Raw genomic sequence first — 19,764 nt, forward strand, 5'->3', positions numbered from 1 at the left:
TTGAGGCACACACTTAAGGTCTGATCTTGCATTCCTTGCACATGCAAACTTTCCGTTGACCCAGAGTAAGCTTGAGGTATATAAATAATGCAGGCTCAGACCTTTAGCTATGTCAATTGGAAAACAAGAGATATTGAAGTTAGAGACCAACAAAATACCACTAGTCGAATGTCCAGAATGGAACAATATGTAGTAAGTGGTAAAAGTAAGATGCAACCCCTCCCCAACCCCAACTTCCATGGTTTGCTTCTATGTTAATGGTTTTCTTGCTCAGGGCAAATCAAGGAAAACCTGTTTCATACCTCAACTGCATGAGTGCATTTGTGACAAGTTTTGGGTGTGGGGCGAGGAGGGAGGGCAAACTGAGATAATTGATTAGTGGGATATGTTGGATAAGGGAGTTGCAAGCAGTGTGAATGTGGCATATCTTAAGTCTTTGACTTAGCAGGTAGTTTTGTTTTACAAAAGGCAAGGCTGAAAAGTCTGAGGTGATGTTGGAGGAAGCACTACTATAAGGTTATCTCTACTGCGGGTATCTTTTCTCCTCATTAAGACAGTCTTGGCATAACCTTTGCTTCTGACTACCTTTACAGGCTGTGGAGAAGCACTCTTTTCTGTCTATGACCGGACAAGAGACTAACGTGTCTCCTCTCTGATTTGTACATAGCCAAGGTGATCTCTGCATTTATAACCTCCTGGCTTTGGTTTCTATAATCCTTTGCACATTACTCTTAAAAAGATGGAGTTGGGGCAGCATGTAGTAGTCAATGTGCTCAGCCACACAAGGGACCAAGAACACCACAGTATTGCTGTGCTGTCTTCTCTAGATCCCAACTGAATATTGGGTCAAATGTAAGAATGTAGTCCTTGGCTTTGGAGTCTGCATTGTGACTGCCCACATCACCTGAGCGTAGGGTTACCAGGTGTCTAGTTTTGGACTAGAACACCCAGTTGAAAAGGGACTCTGATAACTGGTTAGCACAGCTGACTAGACCATTAATAGTCCAGTCAATGGCACAGTGAAGCTAAGGCAGACCCCGTGCATGCTCTGGCTCTGCATGGCTCTTGGACGTGACTGGACCCTAGGTCCAGGGGTGACCAGGATGGCTCACTGTGCTGTCCCTGCCCCAAACACTAGCTCTGCATCTCCCATTGGCCAGGAACTGTGTCTGTGAAAGAAGTACTGTTGGGATCAATGTCATAATGGGATAATATAATTTCCTGGATATGAACTGGAGGATAAATGCTACTAATAATGGTAGGGCTCCATTATTACTGAAGCTGATAGCTGACAGTTTTCTTCATCAAATAGTCACTGAACCAACAAGAGGATATCACGTTAGGCTTGTTTTTAGTACATAATGAGCACATCATAAAAGAATGGGTTATAGGAAATAATCATATCTCAAGTGTTCACAAGCTGATGATATTGAAATTAAATGGATGGATAAGCAAAACTGGGTTGACAACTATGATTTTTTATTCCATTTCAAAACAGTTAACTTTTAGAAATTAAGGGAATTAGTTTGAGAAGTGAACTAAAGTGTCAAATGTAAAGGAGGCTTGGAATTTTCTTAATCAAGGATACAGAAACTACCTACAATTTGCAGCCCAAGCAAGGGTACAAAATTTTGTTGGGAAGAACTTCAGACCCAACTGAAGGAATTTCTACCAGGTATGAGGAGTCATCTTCTTGGCGGTCACTCGGTAATGAGTAGGATGTCTTCATGTCACCCTCCTATTTGTGAGACCGTTGATGGCTGATCAGTCCAATTATGAAGATGCAGGTCTTACCACAGAAGATGCTGGTGTTGGTAGCTGTTGGAGGGGCATGTGGCAGTTTTTGCTGCTCCTTCCTTCCTTCCTTCCATCCAAGGAATAATTAAAGAGGCTATAGGGAATGGGAAAACAGATTGATGAGCAAAGAAAGCTACATCTTAGAGCTCAGAAAATGAAGGAATATAGTGAGAATTGTTACAAATCAAGCTGAATTATACCTTGCCAAAGAAATTAAAATAAGAGGTTTCTAAGTTATAGAAGTAAAAAGAGAATCAGGAATAATAAGGCTAGGCTGCAATTCAGCATGAATAGGGTGAAGATGAAAGGTGTGACCAAAAAATTAGTGACTACTTTGCCTCTGTTTACAGTAGAGATGAAAACTCAGAGCATGGAGACAGAATGGCTGATAGAAAGTTTATAAAGATGGAAATGAGATGAGGCAGAAGAAAAAGGCATAAGCGCAGAACCTGGGTGGGAACACCGAGTGAGAGAAGGAACCAGATAATTGGCATCTCAAGAACTGACACATAAGATTGCTAATCCTGGCTCAAGGATTATTAGTAAACTATCTATTCAGAGGCAGTACTGTGTAACTGGAGAATAGCTAATGTCCTACCTTGGTTTAAGAAAGGGGGAAAAACTGATCTGGGTAATTATTGTTTCATGAGTCTGATTTCAATAGCATGGATGGCTTTAGAAGTAATTTTGAAGGAAAGACTAATTAAGTCCATGGTGGAAAGTGGAAATGTTGATGTCACACAACATGAGTTTACCAAAGATAGATTATGGCAGGCTAACTTGATTTCTTTTGTAGAGAAGATAATTGACATAATGGAAATATAATAGATGTAATATAGAGTCACAGAAATGTAAGGCTGGAAAAACTTCCAGGGGTCATCTAATACCACCCAGTATGCTGAGGCATGACCAAGTGTACCTCGACCATCCCTGACAGGCATTTGTGTAACCTATTCTTAAAAAGCCCTAAAGATAGGAATTTCACAACCTAAGCCTAGTCTGGTGCTTAATTATCCTGACAGATTTTCCCGCTAATATCTAATCTAAATCTCCCTGATGGATATTAAGCCCATTACTTCTCATCCTGCCTTCAGTGGTTACTGTCTTCTTTGTAACAGCCATATTTGAAGGTTGTTGTCAGGTTCCCTCTCTGTCTTCCTTTCTTAAGAGAAAATAGGCTTATTTTAACTTTTCCTCATTGTCAAGTTTTTTAGACCTTTAGTAATTTTTTGTTGCTTTTCTCTGCACTCTTCCCAGTTTGTCCATCTTTCTTAAAATGCCATACTCAGAACAGGGCCCAGGACTTCTCCCCAGTGCTAAGAAGAATGTGACAATTATCTCCATGTCGTAGGCTTGGTCTATACTTCAAGTTTAAAGTACTGCTGTGGCAGCTCTTTAAGGTGGCAGTGTGATCATGGCTCCAGAGCTGGGAGATCACTCTCCCAGCACTCTAAGTAAACCAAATCCATGAGGGGAGAAGCTAACAGTGTTGAGAGCACAGCTCCCGGACGCATGCATCTGACGAAGTGGGTCTTTGCCCACGAAAGCTTACGCTCTAAAAATTTGTCAGTCTATAAGGTGCCACAGGACTTATGGTTGTTTTTGCTGATACAGACTACCATGGCTACCCCTCTGATACCTGTTTACACTGGTGCTCTACAGCTGTATCTTGCTGCTCTCATGTTTTTTCACACCCCTGAGTGAGAAAGTTACAGTGCACTAACTTGCTAATGGAGACAAGCCTGTGACAGTCAATACTCCTGTTCATGTACCCGGTACTGGCTTTAGCCTTTACACAAGTACATCACATTGTTGACTCAAATTCAATCTGTGTGCCATTGTAACCTCCAAATCCTTTTGAGCAGTACTGCTGTTTAGCCAGTTGCTCCACATTGTTATGTAGATTATAACAGTTATGGATTTGATTTTTCCTTCTTCAGTGTAGTACTTTCTTTATTGAATTTCATGTTGTGGATTTCAGACCAGCTGTCAGATTAATCACTTTTGACTTTCGTAAAATAGGTGCCATGATACTGCACAGGAAATTCTCCGTTAAGTTAGAGAAGATAGGGATAAGAATGAGAACAGTAACATCATAAAGGAACTTGCTGAAAGGGAGACGAAAATAAACTGCACTGAAAGATTTTGATGTGCTTACTGAAGGGAGGTTACTAGTGGAGTTCCCCAAGGATTGGTCTGATCTATCCATCTATTTTAGAATAATGTATCTGTCTGAGAGTCTATTTGTTCAAGGACTCTACCTAAATGGCAAGAGCTAGGACCACCAAATTTGATATGCAGCTTCCTCTTATCATGACTTAAAGCAAAGTATGTCTGCGTCTACACTAGCGCTTACTTTCAAAATACATTTCAAAAGGAGGGGCTATTTCAAAAGACTCCATGGAAGGTCTTCACACAAAACATGTAATTTCAAGAGTTATTTAGAATAATGCAGTGCCCATTTTGAAAATCCTACCTCCCTCCTGTTTCAGGAAGAGTGCCTCATTTTGAAAGTCTATTTTGAAAGATAAAGTGTGTAGACGCTCTGCGGGTTGCTCTTTCCAAAGAGTGGGTCCTCCATGGAGCCAGCCAGCTGGTGCACAGAGGAGCCCCTGCCAGCACAAGCGGGGCTCTATGCTTTGCACTGCTGGCCACATTTAAAGATGCAGTTACCGAGAAACCCCTAGGCAGGAAGCTGAGAGTGTGCTGGGAGGAGACAGAGCATGAGCTCCCACCAATGTGTCCTCCACACCAACCAACGGCTCCCTGAACTCCAACAGCCAGGAGCCCTATACCCCTTAGAGTCTCCCCTCCACCCCATTGGAGGGGTCCCAGCAGAGCAGCTGGGGGCAGAAAAAGAGGGCCCCCTCCTGGAGTGAGGCTGGGATTAAAGACCTCTTTGCACTCTGGGGGGAACGAAGGGCTGCTGCTCCGCATGACTGGGAGGCACTGCAATGCAGCAGCCTTTGACTACCTGTCCACCAGGCTGATGTCCTGAGGTCACCCTGCCCGCACCAGAGAACAGGTATGGAGCAAGGTTAAGGAGATGCGGCAAGCCTGTTGCTGGGCATGTGGTCTGCCTAGCTGCTCAGAGGCAGGGGCCACCACCTGCCTCCACTACCAGGAGCTCAAGTGCCTCCTGGGGCCCAAGAAGGCAGCCCTGCACACTACCTATTGGATACTGCCACTCAGGACCGGGAGCCTGAGAGTGAGCCCAGGAGGTGTTGGGAACCGCCGTAGGCCGCAGCTCACCTAGCTGCCCCGCCACTTGTCGGGCATGGAAACAGAGGCTCCAAATGATGATGGGTTCTCAAGTGATAGGCCCCTTGTCATCGTGCTTCCCTCCGAGCCGTCCAGCTGGTCCTCCTACACCTGGGCCTCCCCTGAGGTCCTGGAGGGGGACACAGGTAGGTCCTGTTTGTTTCAGGTGCCCCGGTATGTGGGAAGGGGTACGTCCTTCTCCCACAGTTGGCAGCAGGCCATTCACAAGGACGGCAGCTCTAGCTGGGACACCCCCTGGACAGCTGCGCTCCCTGGGCCCCAGTGAGGGCTGTATGCAGTACTCAGCACTCAGCACTCACCCCTGTGATTGCATACCTGGAGGGAGGTGGGGGGACTGCTGCCTGCACATGCCCCACACCTGCAGGGACCCCCAGCACCTGGATCCCACAGGGCCCCATGGCAATGGACAGGTGGGGTTGGGGGTGGTATGGGGCGACACAGCCCCTGGGGCCAGTTTGTGGTACACATGGCCCATCCCTCTGTCCTCTTCTGTCTCCAAAGCTCCACCATTCATGGGCAGGCCGAACCCCATACATAGTCCATGAAGCCCTGCTCCAGAGGGCGAGAGGGGTGGGACTGCACCCTAGTGAGCAGCCATGCAGGGCTGGCACTGGGCCATGTAGTGGTGTAGCCATGGGGAGGAGGAGGATGTACCCAACGCTGCCCACACCGCCACCCTGCGGTACATGACCGCTGTCATGAGGGAATGGCTGGCAATGGAGTGGTTGGCCTGGGACTGGGTGGCGACTAGCCTGGACACCCTCACACAGGCTGTGACCGCCCGCCTGGCCCAGGTTCCCAGTCCCTTGCTAGCTACTCCCACATGGTCCAAGGCCTTGCTGCCCTGCCCCTGCCTGCTCTCACGGCAGCCAGTGCCTCCCAGGGAGAGCCAGCCCTGCCTTCTCCCCACCACCCCGCCCTCCCTCCCCATGCCTCCCCTCGAGCCCGAGCCTGAGCCGAGCCTGCAGGACCATCATTTTCATGTCATTGGGGTGAGGGGAAGGTTAGGCATTGGTGGGCTGCAAGCACACAATAGCTTAGTTTACCTTCATCCCATAATTATTATAATATTTTGATCTCATTTCAGTTATTGGATACAGTGTGCAGAGGCTGTATGATGACAGTGGCCTGTAATATTCAGGAGGTCAGACTAGGTCACCTGGTGGTCCCTTTTGGCCTTAAACTTTATGATTCTATCATTTAAAAGCTCCCTCTGTCAACCTAGTCTTCTCAAAATAATATCACCAAAGAAAGGTGAAGTTCAGTCTCTTCTGACAGGTGTACGAAACGGAAAAGCAAAAGAACATCTCTTGAAGTACACTTCCTAGTCTGGGGGGAGACGGTCAGATACCACAGTGATGGGAAACCTTTATACTCTTAGATAGATAGAAATGAGAAATGATGCTAAAAGAAGAGTGGTGTAAATTTTTTGCCATTTATTATGCATATATAACTCTCCTTAGCTGTGTCTACACGTGCACGCTACTTCGAAGTAGCGGCACTAACTTCGAAATAGCGCCCGCCGTGGCTACACGCGTCGGGCGCTATTTCGAAGTTAACTTCGACGTTAGACAGCGAGACGTCGAAGTCGCTAACCTCATGAGGGGATCGGAATAGCGCCCTACTTCGACGTTCAACGTCGAAGTAGGGACCGTGTAGACGATCCGCGTCCCTCAACGTCGAAATTGCTGGGTCCTCCATGGCGGCCATCAGCTGGGGGGTTGAGAGATGCTCTCTCTCCAGCCCCTGCGGGGCTCTATGGTCACCGTGTGCAGCAGCCCTTAGCCCAGGGCTTCTGGCTGCTTCTGCGGCAGCTGGGGATCCATGCTGCAGGCACAGGGTCTGCAACCAGTTGTCAGCTCTGTGTATCTTGTGTTGTTTAGTGCAACTGTGTCTGGGAGGGGCCCTTTAAGGCAGCGGCTTGCTGTTGAGTCCGCCCTGTGACCCTGTCTGCAGCTGTGCCTGGCACCCTTATTTCGATGTGTGCTACTTTGGCGTGTAGACGTACCCTCACAGCGCCTATTTCGATGTGGTGCCGCGCAACGTCGAAGTTGAATATCGACGTTGCCAGCCCTGGAGGACGTGTAGATGTTATTCATCGAAATAGCCTATTTCGATGTTGCTACATCGAAATAAGCTATTTTGATGTTGGCTTCACGTGTAGACGTAGCCCTTGAGTTGTACGCATAGCTAAGAATGGGATTGTGTCCTTCATATTTTTCAAGTCTCCCCTTGTGCTAAAAGTTCTTTAAATTAATACTTCTGATCTTTCTATAGGATGTCATCTTAAAATGTATGCAAATTAAGGCTCTTGATGACAGTCTAGATTTTTTGCTAGACTAACTACTACACATTTCAATAGAGCACATCAGCTGTCTGATGCAAGAAATGCTTTAATTTTAACTGTTCTGCCAGACATATTTGGTTATGAAATGACAACTTTAAAGTTTACAGTTGCATAAATGATTAACTGTTTTGTAACTCTGTCTCACAGTTTGACAAGTAATCTGTACCCTGTGACAGTCAAGTGGTAGACACTGATCTTGACTCTTTTCAAGTTCAGGTGATTTATTGCTTTCAGGTATCAAGTAAGTGAAACTTTCAGCTTCACTGCATATATTGCATTGTAGCTGCATGTGAATGAAATGATTAAGAAAACCAAGTCCCTATCTCTCTGTTTTGGAGAAAGTGCCAATCAGTGAGGCTTTGAATCAGTTCCACAAGCTCATAGTAAGGAATTTTCCTAAATTCACAAGGGATGACATTCCAATTCTGAACGGAAAAATTAAAAACCATCTCTGATGCATCCAATGCCAGAACCTTCCAGTTGCCATTCCACTTCTAATTTTTTTAATTCCACATCTAGAAAAGTTTCCAATGTTTTGCAACCAATTTTATCCCTCAGGTGACTGAATTTGGCCCTAAGTGTTTAATCTGTGATTCAAAATATGCCTATATACTGTACCGTGTTTTAGGTTTTTCATTAAAAGGGTTCGTTACTGGTTTAAGAGGCTATGTAGTTCCATGGCTATGGAGGGGGAAGGGGCTTCTAAACAGTGCGTGGGTTTTCCTGGTCCCCCTCAACATTTTTGCCAGTTTGTGATCCTTATCCTGAGGCACAGAGGCCTTTGTTGACCACAGAATATTGATGCTTTTAAAATTGGATACCAGAGTAAATAAATAGAAGAGAAGAACAGGGTGATGTGAGCACAAACCCAATGATTTTTCTATAATAATTGTCCAAATTATCACTTTAAGTTACTGTTTCGGGCACAGCAGTAGAGTTTTGTATTGTTTTTAGAGAGGGATAAGTCAAATGGTTTTGTTTTGGATATAGACATCCTACATGTGCAATCTAAGGGGAAAAACAATATGCCAAAGATCTACTTTGTTTTTATTGCCCACTAGACAGCAGGATGCCCACAGGGTCCTTTCAGGGTGGTAGAGAAAAGAGAGATTTCATTGCATGCAAAAAACCAGTTTGTTAGCTGATGTCAGTTTGCTAGTGATTCTTTTCACTAATAGGTACCTTGTAAAATTAACACTGCAGAAGTTTTCTGAAGTAAATATGCCTTTTTTGGCTAGTAAGGCCTGATTGTGCTGCTACTGAAGTCTGTGGGATTTCTGCCATTGATGTTAGTGAAAGTTGGAACTGGCCATGGGGCTTTCTAATGCTGTGTGTTATATAACATTTGCTGATGGTGTTCTGTATTAGATATTTTAGTGACTTGAGCCCTATAAATAGCAAAGATTGAGAGAGTTCAGCTCTGTAAGTTGTGACCATTCATATGAAAACATAATGCTAGCAGTCAATGTGGTCAAATATTATCTTTTCTAATGTCTCTATGTTCAGTGTTTACTGGAAACTCATAGGTGGCATTTGCCGGTTGACCATAAAATATTATATAATTTTTCTAATGTTACCTTAAAATAGAATGTGCAATTGGAATTGGAAACAATTTACTGAATAACTTGTGTCACTATTGTACCTTTTGTTCTGTGGTTGCTATTCCATACCAGCGGTGCTACATACACAATTCTGCAGTTTCCTTCTGAACAATAAATAGACACTGTACTTAAAATGGGAGATGTATACCTCAGAGGATTGGTAATGGACCATGGAACCTTCTAGTTGTTTGACACAGAGTCAAATCCATCAAGGCAATTAATGAGTAAAAGTCTTTGCCGTATAACAATCTCTTTGTGATACAATACAGTGGATTTAATCTAGTTCATAGTAGGGGTGTTCACCATCATCTACACCCAAAATCCCCACATTACTATTGGACTAGAGCCCCATGCTAACAGTGTCAGCAAAGAAACCGTGAATGGGAACTCAGTTATCCTCTCATGGGACAGGTGGTCCTTCCAGAACTTGTACAGTACATGGTGGTGGTGCGAAATAAGAGGGAACACAAAGCTGCTCTTTCTCTGCTAAAAAAGCAGAGGACAAACTCTTCTCTTCTATTTGGCTTAGGTAAGTAGTGGGGCCCATAGCTCCCCGCCCTCCTTAATGTTGTGGTGACAACTTCCCCACTCGTTAGTCTACAGGCAATATAGAAAATTGTGCTTTTGCAGCCACCCATAGTGCCCTCATCTGCAGAAAACAAGCAACTTTAATTTACATGGCTCCCTGTCTAACAGTACATTCATTTCAAAAAGAAATGAATGAATATATATATGTTCTGAAGTCCATTACCTTTCTAAGTGAAGATAATTTGTATTAAACCATTTAAATTGTGTACTTATCCAATTTGACAAAATCATGAGATATTTATCTCAGCTATTTTCTGAGTCTCTCATCTGAGCATTGTAGGCACCTAAGGGCAAATTCTCAACCGGTGTAAACTGTCATAGCTCCACTGACTTAAGTCTACATCAGCCGAGGATCCACCCCCAAGAATGTTCAGCTCCCAAGAAGTGCCTAACTTTCATATTACAAAACAAAGCAAGTAGCCCTATAGCAGCTTAGAGACTAACAATTTTATTTTCAAAATCACCCTAGGTTTTGAAAAAAATTAGGAAGAAGGACGCTCTTGAAAGCGGAGTGCCCTTTCAAAGGAAACCCGTCTACACGGCTGTTTTGGCTTTCAAAAACAGTACTTCTGGAATGGCAAGTGGCTGTCGTCATGCAAATGAGGTGCTGATTATGCAAACCAGTGCCTCATTTGCAGTTTTGATTGGCCGTTTTTGCATGCCCCTTTCAAAAGGGAGAGACCAGTGTAGACGTTGTCTTTATGTTTACATTTATATTTATAGTCTTATCCACAAAAGCTCATTACCTAATAAATAATACGTTTAGTCTTTAAGGTGCTGCAGGACTGCTTGTTTTGTTCTGAGATGATATAGAGAACACAGCTACCCCAAGACTATTTCTTACTGGAAAGTCAATTAAAACTCAAAACACACATCTGATGCTTCAGTTAAGCATAGCTCAAATCTACATGAGGAAATCTGACAGCAAGCTGATACTCGTTAAACAATAGCTTCAAATGAGCTATTTAAAGGATATGAGGCAGTAATAGACATCTAAGATTTTCCTAATTCTGAAAAATATGATGAAAAGTATTCTAAAGAAAAATCATCTTGTTCTAAAACATGCTTAAAGGTATTAAATATGACATGTTCTCTTTTGTAAATACTCTTCTGAAGCGTAAAGCATTAACTGTGTAACAATCACAGTTAGAGTGCACCATTCAACATTCTTATATGTGGGCTATGTCTACACTACAGCGATCTGTCGACAGAAGTTATTGTTGGAAGAGATTTTCTAGCAAAACTTCTGTTGACAGATCACGTCCACACACATAAGTGGATCAAAAGAGAAATCCACTCTTTTGACAAGAGAGCAGCCAGACTGCCCAGCCACTCCTTCAGCAGAAGGGCCAACTAGAAGCTCAGCAAACAGGGCTGCCCAGTGAACAGAAGTTCTGTCTGTTGACCAAAGGAGCCCTGGAACATCTACACCCTTTTTTGTTGACAGAAAACTGTCAACAAAAGCGTTATACCTGAATGCAGAGAGGCACAAGCTGCCAGTGGATGTGCTGGCTTTTGTCAACAGTCTGTCAACAAAGCACATTTTGCATGTAGACGCTCCATGGGTTTTTCCACCAAACGGCTGGTTTTGCCAGAAAAACCCTCTCGTGTAGCTGTAGCCATGATCTTTGGGATTCTTGGCGGACATTGATAATAGATAAAGAAAGATTCCTTTGATGTGCTTGCAAAAGAAGAATTTAAGATTTTTGAGAAGATGGTAGGATGCTGTTGCCAAAGCATTTTTCTTAAGATTGCTTTATTTTTTTAGAATGATATTAGGTTTCCAGTAACATTTCTATGGTTATTTATGACAGCAATTTTCTAAAACAAATTTAATAATTCAATAAGATTTGAGAAGACCATTAGAAATAATTTAAAGGGTAAATATACTGTATTTCTTACAATTGCCAATAAAAAATTTCTAAATTACTTTTGAAATCCCTTTGAAAACTATTATGAGATTTACAGTTGGGGCCAGATTTTCAACTGGCATAAATTGGCATAATTCCATTGATTTCAATAGCAGGTGGGGATTCTGGCTTTTAATTAATTAGATATTCATTGTTAGGGAAATCATACATGTTAATCAGACCTTGGCTTTGAAATTAAGTCTCTCGTACTAATTGAAGTTTTCTTCTGTATGGAGGACAAACACAGGGACTGTTCTCCAATTTTGGTGGTGCACAGGATTTATACGAGCTAACTTCTCTCTGTGTGTATTTGTTTGCACATGTACATACACACCAAATGAGTATATGCAATGCTGAGAGTGAGTCATAAGGTGCCATAATCTGATGGATATTTTCTGAAATTGTTTTTCATTGCTATTAGAGATGTAAAGGCACTTTCAGTTATTTTAAATGACTGCTGTATGTACGTATTTTAAGACACAAGGGACGACAGGGGAAATGCCCATTCTGGAGATACATGCATCTTGCTGAGCTACGTTCTGTATATCTAATCTCCATTTTCTTGTCTTTCTTTTTTCAGGCAGAGGGTTCCAGACTCCAGAGGGAGCTACGTGGCTATTTAGCTGCCATCAAAGGTAATTATTTAACAAGTGTGTGTGTGTAAAAAGATGTCTAAGCAAAGAGGCTGTTCTGAAATCATTTTAAACACCCACTGTAGAGCAAGTGTCATGGTGGGACTTTGCCCAACAGATAATATCAAGTTAGATTATTGTGCCTCATTTCTGATTCGGCATCTTGCCTCAGCACTGTGCTCTACAAGTTTCTCCTTGCCAGATTATCTTTAACCTACCAAGAAAAAATGTATCTTTTTCTTTTGGGAACAAAGCCAGACCTAAGTTATTTTCTATGCTCCCTGCAGATGTTCACTGCACATCAACCAAACATCCAGGATACAACAAAGAATTGTTTAAATCCTAGTGGATGTATTTATCCAACCCACTGCACACAATTACTCCCTGCAGAGAGGTTTGTCGTTTATAACTGCTATTTCTAGAAAACCTTTGAAGGTATTTGCGGCCTGATTTTCTGGAGAGAGCAAGAGAAAGAGGCTATTGGAGAAATAATACTTGTTTCCTGATTCTTTATCTGTTCCCATCCCCAGGCAGTTCTAACTTTCAACTGCTCTCAGAGGGTTTCTTATTGGAATTACTGCAAGTCATAATGAAGTTTCAGGGGACATGGATATGCTAGGATATTTTTGTTGATGAGAAGCACAATATAGGAATAAAAAGAATGGCATATGTTATTATTTACCATACATTGTTTGTATAATTCTGTAAGGCATTGTACAAAAAAACTCATTTATATCCAGCATTCTATCAACTCTCAAATAACCAGCATTTTAACCATAAATAAATGTAGTTTAGTTTTCCATAAGTATAGTTTAGCAAAAGTAAAAACAAATAAATACAGCAAATACAGTATGTCTGGGCCTACCATAGACAGTTTTGTCGATCAGGGAGTGTCTACACACTTAACGCATTCTGTCGACAAAGGCTCAACCAAAACTCTGCATTTTCCTCAACAGCATTATCCCTCAAAAATTTGAGGCATAATAATATCTGGACAGAGTACAGTCAACAGAAATGCGGTGTAAACGCTTCTGTTGCCAGAGAGGGTTTCCAGTTGCCTGGCAGTCCTCTTTGCAGAGCTGCCATTCCACTTTCTGGTACTAGAGGGCAGTGCAGTCTGGCAGCTGTCTGTCAACAGAGCAAGTTATGTGTAGATGCAGTCTGTTGAAAGAGGTTCTGTTGAGAGTGCCCTGTTGACAGTGACTTCTGTCGACAGATGCGTCTAGTGTAGACATAGCCTATAAGTTTACAGTGTACAATGCTGCTGTTACTGGTAAATAAAGTACTCTGCATACATCTTTGTCTGTTTCTTAATATCTAATTTTGTGTTTCTTTAGGGTTATGCACTGCTAGGTATACCTATTATCACTGATTATTTGAATATCCGGTAACCTTCCAGTCCCAGGGCTGCTGGATATGAAAGAGTTTACTGTAACATGTACAAGGATTCCTTGGTATCGAGATCAGAACAAATTATTTTGCAGTTAGAAGGATTACAGATTTTTTGGCACCTTCCTGGTGCTGGTTTTGTACCATCATTTCCCAGACCTCTAACATTACAAGCCATATATTTAATGAAAGGTATTATGACATGGCTGCTTGTTAGCCAGATCATTTTTCCTTGACGTAGGTGGATTATTTTCATGGTGATTTGATTTCTGTGCTGGTAACAACAATCCTCCTCTTCATTTCTGTTTATTTTGTAATATTTTGCCCCTTACCATTCTTTATTTACTATTCTATTTAATGAAGGTTGCTATTTTCATGGCATTTACTTTAACTTTATGTGAAAGTTCTTGATTGTGTGAGGGTTGCCCTGTTGGCTGCTCCTCTCTTTGAACGTACCTCATAATGTTGCTTGGTATCTAAATTTGAAACTCTCTTGAACTCCATTTATAATAATGTGATGAGTGACATAAGGTTGGTGGGCCAGTCATCTTAAGATAAGTGACATGATCACAATTAGTCTCAGATGGCATCCTTGTTGGGAATCCGACTCAGCACAGAATGCAACAGTCATGCAAACCTAAATGATCATGTTTGCTAAGGCAGACATATAGCTGCTTTTGTTAAAAATGTCATAAAAGGGACTGTGATAGTGACTATGCAATGAGGAGTTGCTTTAAATTTACTGTACAAGTTGAACCTCTCTAATCCAGCAACATCCATGGTCCAGCATGGTTTTAGTTAGCTGGATGTCCACTTATCCTGGGTGTGGCCGAGGTTCCTGGGGTCCCATAGGGTTTGTTTACAGCCACCAGTCCTGGCTCTCCATGTTCTGTGCTGTTACTTAGCTCTAATTTGCCCCTAAATGTCTTCTGAGAGCCCAATAAGCTGTGGAAGTGTTGGTAATGTGCTAGATGATATTGACCTCCTGTGATTCGGTAAATTCTCTGGTTTGGTACCGGTCAGGTTGTGAGAGTGTCAGATTAGAGAGGTTCAACCTGTAATAGGATTATGCAAACAAGAAACATTATTTCATATAGGCAACAACACCCCAAATTTACATTGTGCCAAATTGCACCTGGGTTCTCCATGGCCAAAGAGGGCAGTAAGAGAAACACGTGTGGCCCTACAGCACTTATGTGAAGCTTGTTCTGGGTGTGGGTGGGGAACAGGGACTGAGCAGAAAATGTAATCAGTCATGAGTCTTTCCCTCCCTTCCCTCTCCCTCAGTTCCTTCCCCCATAGATACACATTGGCCAACAGGGCTCAGTGGATGCGAGGGGGGGATGCACAGAGCCATCCATAGGATGAGTTGAGGCAGCTGCCCCAAGCCCTGTGATTTTGGGGGCCCCATGGTGGCTGCCCCAGCCACCCTATAGACTGGAGTGCGGGGGGGTTAGCTGGAGCAGAGTGCTGGCATCGGGGCAGGTGGCAGCAGCAGGAGGTTGCTTTGCCTTAGCCTCCCTCCCCACCTGTACTGTACTTACCATGTGATGCGAGCAGCAGTCACCGCCGCACTGCGCCCTCTCAGCAGCCCGCAGAGCAAGTGGGGCTTAGCAGGCCGGGGGGTGTGGCAGAGTGCTGTGTAGTGGGCAGGGATGAGGGAAGATGTGGGGAGGCAACCTCCTGCTGCTGCTGCCATCTGCTGCCCGCCCTCTGTCCCAGGTTATCCTTGGCCAGGCTGGTAGGGGAGGGAGCCAGGGATCAGAGAGTGGGTGGAGCAGGGAAGGGGCAGAGCTTGGGACACTGCTGGTGGGGGGGCAGCAGTTTGTCCCTGACCCCGCCTTCCTCTCTGGATGGCCCTGACTATGCATCGCCTTGGATGGGCTGATGCGGTGTGCTCTCACACCAGCAGGGAATGGGCAGTGCCAGAGGAATTGCGCCTGAGAGAGACGCCTGTGCAGTGGTGCTCCTCCAAGAGCAGTTGAGCTTTGTTTCCCTAGGCTTGCAGCTGTGCTGAAAGGTTTAGGGGTGCTCCTAGAAGAACCAGAAGATTGTCCAGTCACACCAGTGATGAGGAAACTGTGGAACAGTCTTCACCCTGATGCCAAAATTTGCGTTAGTTAAAACTACAACCTTCCTACCCACACAAGTATGAGTTGAACCTGTTCACTACCACACAAATCACAGATCAGTGTATAGTTCCTGAAGAGCATTGGTTACCCCATTGGTCAGTGCCTCCCCTGTAGAGTGTACATAATATTACCTTCTAACACTGACATGTGAGGCATATAGGAGAATTCTGCTACTTTATCACAATTGCATTTGCTGAATAGTATGACAACTGTTCTTGAATTGTGAATTCTTCAAGGCAAGAGTTGTCCCTGTTTTGTGTATTTTACTGTGCTGAGTGCATTGTTGGATTCAACAAATAAATAATAACAACAAACCACTATCAGAGAGGTAGCCGTGTTAGTCTCTATCTTCGAGAACAAGAAGTCCTGTGGCACCTTATAGACTAACAGACATTTTCAAGCATAAGATTTCGTGGGCAAAGACCCACTTCATCTGATGAAGCGGCCACAGGACTTTTTGTAGTTAACAAACCACTATGGGACCTTTTAGTGTGGGGGCTTACGCACAGGAGATGAGAGTTAGCACTTTCAAACTCATTAACAGAGAAAATGTCTATAATGATTTACTCCCTGCCCCATATATACTAGCTTTGTTTTGTGTTTGCATAGTGCCTACCGCAATGGCTGGGCCATGACTGTGGATCTGAGCTATAATACTAATACTAGTAACAGTAATAATTAATAAGCCACATTGATATGTGTTTCCACAATCAGGAAATATACTGCTTGTTCATTTGATGGGCAAAAGCAGAAATTTGAAATTTGGAGCAGAATTTACAGAGCTTGTACTGTGTTCTGCTCTTTAATTAAAGACACATTTTTGATGAGATGGCTGATAACCTCATCAGAACAGATTGGTAGCTGTTTTCAAGACATAAGTAAAGCAGCAGCAGCATGTTTCTCAGGAAGTGGAAAAAACTTTTCTGTAACATTTAATTTGTAATTAAAAGAATTGTCTCTCTTATTTGCCATTAACCTGCTATGGTATGAATTCTAGAAGTGAACTTAATTTTATCTCATTACATTAGAATCGCAGGATTCTAGGTGTTAAGTTTGGAAAAGCCCTAGCAGATCTTTGCATGCTTCAAACGTTGTGTAGTCAGCTCACCCTTATTTGATTATTTTTGTTCATTCAGTTGAACGTAGAGAGAGAAAAATCATTTTTGGATATTTAATAATACTCGTTCCTGAAAGAAAGGCATATCTACCATATTCGTGTTCTCCCATTGGGCTCTGTGGTGCTTCTTAAATCTCTTGGCATTAGGCTATCCAGGTTCTTCTTGTCCCTGCATAGCTCTTGTTCTTTTCTGATGTCCAATGGAAGAAATAAGGGAATTGTATTAAATATGTGTAGAATATTTGATTTTATGAGATGCTAATAACGGTATGCTACACTCCACCTGCATTTCTCTGTCATTCTAAATATTTTTTGCTGAACCTTTCAAACTGTATTAGTACTGATTGCAGGGCGGAGGATTAAGAGAGTGGATTAAATTTCACTGATTTCTTTACTTGTCACCAAATGGCTGGGGACCCTACTTTGATCAAGATTTTTTAGCAGTATCTGGTGTCTCTGGGCTTCTCCGAGGTTTAGTTTCTTAACTCTTGGAAAGCCTCAGAGTTAGGGTGACCATCCGTCCTGTTTCTGGTGGTACGGCCCCATATTTCAGGCGCCAGAAAGTCACCCCATTTTGTTGCCAAAATGGGGCTAATTGCTCCGTATTTGCCGGGGGGAGCGTATGCCTCCTGGTGCCTGGTTCCCAACTCCCCACAGCTTCGGAGAGCTGTGAGCCAGATGCACGCGGCTGTGTCTGGCTCCCCCAGGGGAGCCAGGAGCTGGATTGGCATGGCTGCCACCTGGCTCCCAGCTCCCCAAGGCATGAGGAGCCAGGAGCCCACCCGTGCGATTGCTGCCCACTCCCGGTTTCCTGCGCCTCAGAGAAGCTGGGAGGATCACCAGCGGCTGCCACCCACTTCCCAGCTCCCCACACCTTGGGGAAGCCAGGAGGAGCACCAGTGGCTGCTGTCTCCGTCCCAGCTCCCTGAGGACTGGGGAGCCAGGAGCCCACCCACATAGCTGCCGCCTGTTTCCTGGCCCTCCGCACCTCAGGGGAGCCACCCCTCTGCCATATTTCTCTGTCCTGTATTTGGGATAGGGAGATATGGTCACCCTACACAGAGTAGTAATTGATGCTAATCAGTTTGTAACTTTTATGGCCCTGATTTTTAAATAAATCCTAAATGAACCTCGCTTTTGCCCCCAAGTGCTATGCCAGGCAAACAAAGGCATGTGGATGTTTACTTGAAGTTATTTGTGGGTGAAAATTATGGCATATAAAAAGGACTGCTGGGTCAAGCCTTTTAGTTCTTTGATTGTTTGGTTGCGGCTACACTATGAGATACAATTGAATTTAGAGGAGTTAGTTCAATATTAAAACATCACTGTCTTCACTGTAAATACAATTAGCTCAAATTAGTGAGCCCTAATACTGGTAACAAATGTCGATATTACAGGGTGTGTATAGTATCAATTTGAAATCTAAACTTTTGAATAAAGGCTAGTGTGGAAACACCATGTCCTTAATTGTAATATATTAGCCTCCAGAATCAGAGGGGTAGCCGTGTTAGTCTGGATCTGTAGCAGCAACGAAGGGTCCTGTGGCACCTTATAGACTAACAGAAAAGTTTAGAGCATGAGCTTTCGTGAGTTAACTCACTTCTTCAGATGCTGGTCCTGGAAATCTGCAAGGCCAGGTATAAATAGGCCAGAGCAAGGCTGGGGATAACGAGGTTAGCTCAGTCAGGAAGGCTGAGTTGTATTGTCATCAGTAGATCTGGAGGTGTGAACTCCAAGAGAGGGGAAGCTGCTTTTGTATTTAGCCAGCCATTCACAGTCTTTGTTTAATCCTGAGCTGAGGGTATTGGATTTGCAGATGAATTGTAGCTCAGCAATTTCTCTTTGGAGTCTGGTCTTGAAATTTCTTTGCTGCAGGATAGCTACTTTTAAATCTGCTACTGTGTGTCCTGGGAGATTGAAGTGCTCTCCTATGGGTTTTTGTATATTGCCATTTCTGATGTCTGATTTGCGTGCGTTTATTCTTTTACGTAGAGACTGTCCAGTTTGTCCGATGTATATGGCAGAGGGGCATTGCTGGCACATGATGGCATAAATTACATTGGTAGATGTGCAGCTGAATGAACCCACGATGGTGTGGCTGATCCGGTTAGGTCCTCACGAAAGCTCATGCTCTAAACTTTTCTGTTAGCCTATAAGGTGCCACAGGACCCTTCGTTGCTGCTAGCCTCCAGAAGTGTCCCATATGTATCCCAAAAGCTATGTGCTGACCCTCCGTGTATGGCTGCTTCCTTCCCCTTTGCTCTCCATGCAGGTACGCAGGAAGAAGGTCACAGGAAGCCCATGCATTTTTGATTGAATTAGAATTAGAATTTGAATTCTGCAGTGTCCAGGCCTGTAAATAAAGGTCTGGGACACGTAGCTGATGGAACCGGGTGGTGGGGTGGACAGGGATGATAGCACAGCTGCCCGGCACTATGCCAGCGTCTGCAGAGGATGCATGGCACAGGGAACCCGGGCAGGTTTGGGGGAGGGCTGAAGGCACAACTGCCCACCTCTACGCCAACATCTGCAGAGGACATGTGGCACAAAGAACCCAGGTGGGTTTGGGGAGGTCTGAATTCTGTTACTGGGTCTCTGGTATCTGGGACAGTGCTTTGCATTCTAGGATTCTAACATGAAACACCCAGAAGCAATCAGGGCTAAGGCACTGTGGGATAGGTACCCACAATGCACTGCCCACGCTGTCGAACTTGCATAAGGCAATGGGGATGTGGAAGCTTGACACAGAAAAATGATGGGTTGAATTTCAAGAAGGTTTATGGACAATTAAATTCGAATCCATAAGAATGAGGTTAAAAGTCAAATTTATTAGAAATTGAATTTATCTCATAGCGTAGACGTAGCCTTTGTTTGATTTGGCATAGGCATGACAGGTGGTCTACACACTCTGCAGCTAACATATGAACTCATATCGCACATCAATACTCGAAACATAATTTACTTCAAGT

At 43.7% G+C, this 19,764-nt stretch overlaps 1 protein-coding gene across 3 annotated transcripts in view; it reads left to right on the forward strand.

The window, feature by feature from the left end:
- AMPH (amphiphysin) overlaps positions 1-19,764 on the forward strand; it is a 175,378-nt gene that overhangs the window by 63,142 nt on the left and 92,472 nt on the right. For all 3 annotated transcript variants that reach the window (XM_074986045.1, XM_074986047.1, XM_074986046.1), the window contains exon 3: positions 12,106-12,160. In XM_074986045.1, the coding sequence (XP_074842146.1) occupies positions 12,106-12,160 (55 nt within the window). The remainder of the gene's footprint in view (positions 1-12,105; positions 12,161-19,764) is intronic.

Source organism: Carettochelys insculpta, chromosome 2, assembly GCF_033958435.1.
Source record: "Carettochelys insculpta isolate YL-2023 chromosome 2, ASM3395843v1, whole genome shotgun sequence".
NCBI lineage: Eukaryota > Metazoa > Chordata > Testudines > Carettochelyidae > Carettochelys > Carettochelys insculpta.